Source organism: Cannabis sativa, chromosome 6 (genome assembly GCF_029168945.1).
Source record: "Cannabis sativa cultivar Pink pepper isolate KNU-18-1 chromosome 6, ASM2916894v1, whole genome shotgun sequence".
Lineage (NCBI taxonomy): Eukaryota > Viridiplantae > Streptophyta > Magnoliopsida > Rosales > Cannabaceae > Cannabis > Cannabis sativa.
This window is the reverse complement of record NC_083606.1, coordinates 53,529,498-53,535,165: the sequence shown is the minus strand read 5'-3', so window position 1 is coordinate 53,535,165 and position 5,668 is coordinate 53,529,498. Positions and strand designations below refer to the sequence as shown.

Genomic DNA, 5,668 nt, shown 5'->3' with positions numbered 1-5,668 from the left:
ATTAAAAGCTTCAACGGAGTACCAAAAATATGTTGTATTGTTATGTGTTAGCACACTTCAGAAAAATTACTGTTCAAATAATGTTTTAAAAAGTGTACTAAATTTGACACAAAATATAACATTGTACTAAATTTTGTTCACAATAAATGTTACTTTTTCTATCTACTATAATACCACTAATTATTTATTTTTATTTTGTTAAGGAAGGATGCCCTTAAAAGAAGAGAAAATTTTTGAGTTTACAAGGGTCATCTCCAATCCAGATAGCAGCTTCATCTAACCCCAAAACCAATTTTACCAATTTGTGGGCAAAAGTATTAGCAGAGCCCTTGACATGCGTGATAGTGACATTGGGAAAGTGAGATAAAGCGAAATTAATTAGCCTGATGAGATTGACGAACAAAGAGATGTCTTCCTTGGGAGCCACCAAAGCGTCAGTGATGGACTTGTAGTTAGTTTCAATCTGGTGAATGGGAAAGTTCTCTTTGATGCACTAATGAAGCGGAAAAAGGAGAGACTTTTCTTCAAGGATAGCCACGTCTCCACCACCAGCAAGAGAGGGAGCAACAGCAGCGACCACTTCGCCATCGCTATTGCAAATGACCCCACTTGAACCAGCAGAAGGATGATTCTTCGAGACTGTCGCGTCAGCATTCAACTTGAGAAGGCCTTGTGGAGGAGTCCAGGTAGTAGCTACAGGAGCTCTGGATCCAGTAAAGGGTGCAACGTTCTCCGTAACTGAAATTCTGTAGTCAACTAAAAAGTTTCTTGCAAGATCCAAGATAGCATGAGTCCGATCCGATGAGAGATATCTTATATCCTTGTTCTTGTTATGCCAAACAAACCAAGTAGCACAAAGAAAGAATTCGACTTCTTCTTTGCTAAGATTAGTGAAAATAGTGTAGATAATATCATGAAAAGACAAATAATTTGAAGAAAATATAAAAGGGTAAAAAATTGTACATTTCCAAACTCTTCGAACTCTCTTGCAAAAAAACAGGGCATGGCAAACAGATTTAGTGTCTTGACCACAACGGGAAGGAACACAAGGAAGATTGAATGATCTTCATATAGGCCAGATTCTTGTTCGTCGGTAAAGTTGAATTGGAAGCTCTATAGGCAAAATGCTTAATCTTTGAGGGGAGGTTAAAGTGCCAAAGGCATTTCCACTAGGGGGAAGGGCAAGAGGAGGAAGGAATGTCAGGAGAGAAAGTAGATGAGAAAGTTAAATGGTATCCCGATTTAATCGAGTAAGTTCCAGATTTTGTGAGTCTCTAAATAAGGTTGTCTTCGGTGGGAATGGGAGGAAGGAGAATGACTAAAATGTCATGGACAATGTAAGGGGGGTAATACTGGTTAAGACACTTTGTATCCTAAGTCATGTTATCAGAGATGAAAGAGGCCACCAGGTTGGAGATAGGATTATTAAGAATGACTTGGCTATGGCCAAGGATCTAATTATTATAATTCATTTTTACTAAATTTTATTTATCATATTACTATTATTTAAATAATAAAAGAATGTATAATATAATTTTTATATATTATCAATAAAATATTAAATGATTATTATAATCAATTATTTTCTTTCTTATTTTACATTTTGTTGATTGAAACACAAATATTAATAAAAGATCAAATATAACACAAACTTATTTTTTGTGCCAAATTTATTACAAATTTTAAATTTGGAAGATGGTCTTACAAACTCATTTTTACAACTTTTACTCTAATTTAAAATTTTACCTCACCAATTACAATTTCGAAAAGTAACCTCTCACCTCATGATTGTAAGTACAACAAAGAGCATACGTACAATGAACTATTGTATTGAAAGGACAACATCACTAACAACAGATTTTAGCGCAAAATACATGATATAAGTTGATTCTGTAATGTGAAAGCATCAGAAATAGGTTTTTCCACAATAAATCCCTTAAAAAAGCAAATAACACTATAACAGGTCCATTACATAGTACATACATATAAGATAACAAGGAAAAGCAACAACAATCAAGCTCGAGGATGTTAATATATACATGTGATTGATGTTATTCACCAATCACTCATAAACACCATAAATAATAGCAGCAAGGTTAGATCTCATTGAACATGGCCAATTTACAACTGGAAGGGGGCTAATAAAAGCGATTTCTCCCCAGTCCAATGTACCGATACCACGATGGCTGTGCAGCATTCTATTCTCGCTTGCCATTGCTTCAAATCCCAATTTTCTGTTCTTTCAATCTTTTAAATGATCCAGAGCTAAGCGAGCTGCAAATACAAACCTAAGAATAGTTAAAGGAGAGCCAAAAGTAATAAGCATGCCACATAGACATGGTAGAATAGAAATTTTGAGAGGCAATTCTAGGAGTGAAAACTGAAGATTAACACATTTATGCATCAATCTGTAAGTAGAAAAGGCAGAAAATAAACATATATTGCATAAGAAGGTCAATCAATGATCCTCATTTCAAAATGGTCTAAAATTCGATTCTGGGTTAGAGTGTTCAAGCTACAATCATGTTAAAACCAAGTATGATCTCAATTCAATTTGAATTCTAAAATATTGTCGGGTAGTAGAACTAATTTTAGATTATATTGCATCAGAAAGTATAAAATAATCAGGCTAAGCTACTCCTTGATTATCAAACACCAAGAAAGACAAGAAAGTATAAAGTTGGGACATCGCCTAATTATCAAACACCAATATATAAAGACAAGAAAGTAAGCTGAAGAAATTACAAAACATATATCTGAAAGCTATCGGGTATATAACCTGCAGAAAAACTGTAAAAGCTCCCTTGTCAGTCAAAAAGTACGGAAGCTGACACCACACATGCCTAGAAAGGTGAGCAAGCAACCAAATTGTACACCCACATTAACAGACAGTCGACTCAAGATTTTACACATGTATTCATCCATTACTGGTCTGTAATCTGTATTAAAGTAATATATATATCAAGTTAAGAACGTCTCAATTAGATGTCCTTTTTTTGCCGAATAACTCAATTTAGACGTCTCATCACCAATAGTGAGAACTACAAAAAATTCCCAATAGTAAGAACAAATCAGGCTAAGCTACTCCTTGATTAAATAGACTGATTATCCAGACCATTTGTTCCTTTTAGAAGTGTTACTTGTTTGTTGTTTTAAACCTTGGTTTAGCAAGTCAAATTCCTATTTTTCCAAATTGTAATAATTTTTCCCAGATCATTTAACAGCTTTGTAAGTTCTTCTCAATTGTGATTGAAAAAATAAAAAAGAAAAGAAGGCACCGATTACATAATCATCAATAATTTCTTTAATGAAAGTAAAGGCGGGAAATGAGAACTCACACCAGTAAGTTGGCTGCTAAATATTCAACATTGATGTGAATCATCCTTTCTTATCCACTGATTGAAGTGTGCCCTCTGAATCACCAGCCACAATCTCTACTTCCTCATCCACTTCCGTATCTCTTGATCCCTCTTCATCATCAAGCCTTGCTGGTTCAGATCCAATGCCTGGATTACAAGACACATTACATGGGTTAGTTTTTTATTTATTTGTTTTGCTGGAAACTACATGGGTTAGTTGATGGTTAAAAATATCCGCAATTAGTTTACCAAATAACTATTCATTACATGGAAAAGAAAATATACACTACAACTAGAATATTGATAGAGGTATATGACGAGAACCTTTCACTTGTGTGCTCATAGGAACAAAAACAACTTACTGTACATCATTCAGACTGCTAAAATAGTTTAATTATCCATAGCAAATAACAGCATATTACATCCATGTGAGATAGGTTAGCAGGGAATGACAGCCAAAATGCAGTTCTACAAAAGAAGCACCATAATCTTGGAGATCCATTGCTCACTTTTTTGAGGTTAATTTCTTTCTGCCAAACGATTAAAATTACACCAAAATATAATATAATAATATATATACACTATTGTTTCCAAACTGATCTTTTACAATGGTCGCTCAATAAATTATTTAGCTAATTTTACTATCTTTTATAGTCATTTGGTCAATGTCTCTTTGAGGTATAGACTCACTATTTCATCAATGAATGCGACCCTTAAATATCCATGAAGATTTCTTCATTTTATTTTCCTCTCGTGACTCCTTGTCAACTATATAAGTTGATTGAATTTTAGGTTTATGGTAGGAAAGGAATTACATTAGTTCTTAACAATCATGTTAGAATTTGAGGAATAAGATGAATGAGGTTCCATCCCAAAATCAATTGGCAATGGGAGGAGTAGCCCTTTCATCTTATATATCACAATTTATTTCCACACATTAGCTGTGGGACTAACTCTTAATAAATCATAATCACACAAATATCTACAAAAATAAATTTGAGGAGAAAAATAAACCAGTTTTAATTTCGAAAGGATAATAAAACTGAATAATTCCTATTGTCATTCATGTATTTAAAACAAATTTGTTTAAACCTACTTTTCTTCCTTTCATTTTCTAATCATACAAACAAATTAGGAAAACAAAATTGGAATAAAAACACTTACGATTAACTAATAAATGAGCGCAAGGCCAGCCACGATCAGACGAGAGCGCGAGAGACTCCTCGTCGGTGAGGCGATCGGTGAGCTTGTCGACTAAGTCGGTGAATTTGAATGGGTCACGTCGAGGCGGTACCCAAAAGGAGGAACCGGGAAGGAAAGGAAGCCAATCAGGGGTGGCCCTCTGGACGATGATCCTATGGACTATGTCGTCGAGCTTCTTGATCATTAAAGCCTCCGATTCACAATCCGGCGACTGAGACGACAGGTCGACCTCGATGAGGCCGTCATGGCGGCCGGATAGCGTGGAACGAAATCGGTGGGGCTGCAAAAGAGAGAGAGAAAGGGCAGTGAGAGGTGTAGAGAGATGTGAGGGTCGAGCTGGGAAGGTTTTGGAGAGAAACCGTGCTGCCATTGATGAGATTTGAGGGACAATAAAAAAATAAGATAATTTATGGGTTGGGACGATAATCTGGCAAGTTCGGCCACCTATTAACAAAGTGGAATAAAAAAATTAAAGAAAAAAATATTAACTATAATAATTACTTTAGGAAAATTCTACACACACCCTTAAAATATTAATGCATCTCTATTTATTTTAGCTTCCAAAATAATTTTTTAGTTAAATTTTTTTTCATGGTAATGTACGTTATAGTTATTTAAAACATCCTGTAAAATTTGGAAAAATTTAACACGCCGAAAACTAAGTTCAAATATTATATTGCACGCGTGACTATTTTATTTTATACGCGTGTAAAATCGACTGTTTGAACATTGTATTCTATACTGTAAATTATTCAGAATTTCTCAAAATTTTATAGGATATCTTAAATAGCTATAACGTGCATGAATATGAAAAAAAATTAGATTAAATTTTTTTTCTGAAAGCTGAAATAAGTTAATGGTGCATCAATACATCCCTTTTAAGGGGGTGCATTGTAGAATCACCCATTACTTTATATTTCTCAAAAAAAAAAACAATTACTTTATATATTATTGGAAAATTCTACAATGCACCTCCTTAAAATAGATATATTGATGCACCCCTATCTGTTTTAGCATCTGAAATAATTTTTTAGTCAAATTTTTTCTCATGGTCAGGTACGTTATAGTTATTTAAGACATCCTGCAAAATTTTAAGAAATTTGGAA

The 5,668-nt window shown here is 34.1% G+C and overlaps 1 protein-coding gene across 3 annotated transcripts; it reads right to left on the bottom strand.

Annotated features, from left to right (window-relative positions):
- Positions 1-1,858: 1,858 nt before the first annotated feature.
- LOC115694683 (uncharacterized) lies at positions 1,859-5,019 on the bottom strand. Of its 3 annotated transcripts, XR_004007437.2 has the most exons (4): positions 4,524-4,993; positions 3,339-3,506; positions 2,780-2,939; positions 1,859-2,274 (listed from the first exon to the last, which is right to left on the bottom strand). XR_004007437.2 is itself a non-coding variant. In XM_030621766.2 (3 exons), exons 1-2 carry the CDS (start codon positions 4,930-4,932, stop codon positions 3,379-3,381), a joined length of 537 nt encoding a protein of 178 aa, XP_030477626.1. In that variant the 5' UTR covers positions 4,933-5,019; the 3' UTR covers positions 1,859-2,274; positions 3,339-3,378. The 3 variants fall into 3 exon arrangements, 2 of the variants coding, with proteins under 2 accessions (XP_030477626.1, XP_030477627.1); XM_030621766.2 differs by lacking the exon at positions 2,780-2,939 and having other exon boundaries at positions 4,524-5,019; XM_030621767.2 differs by lacking the exon at positions 2,780-2,939 and having other exon boundaries at positions 1,859-2,288.
- Between the last annotated feature and the right edge of the window lie 649 nt (positions 5,020-5,668).

Excerpts from the sequence above, each read along its gene's own strand:
- LOC115694683 (XM_030621766.2), bottom strand. The coding sequence starts at position 4,932 with ATGGCAGCACGGTTTCTCTCCAAAACCTTCCCAGCTCGACCCTCACAT. Across the intron at positions 3,507-4,523 it reads CGCTCATTTATTAGTTAATC|GCATTGGATCTGAACCAGCA; the intron begins GTAAGTGTTTTT and ends CTTGTAATCCAG.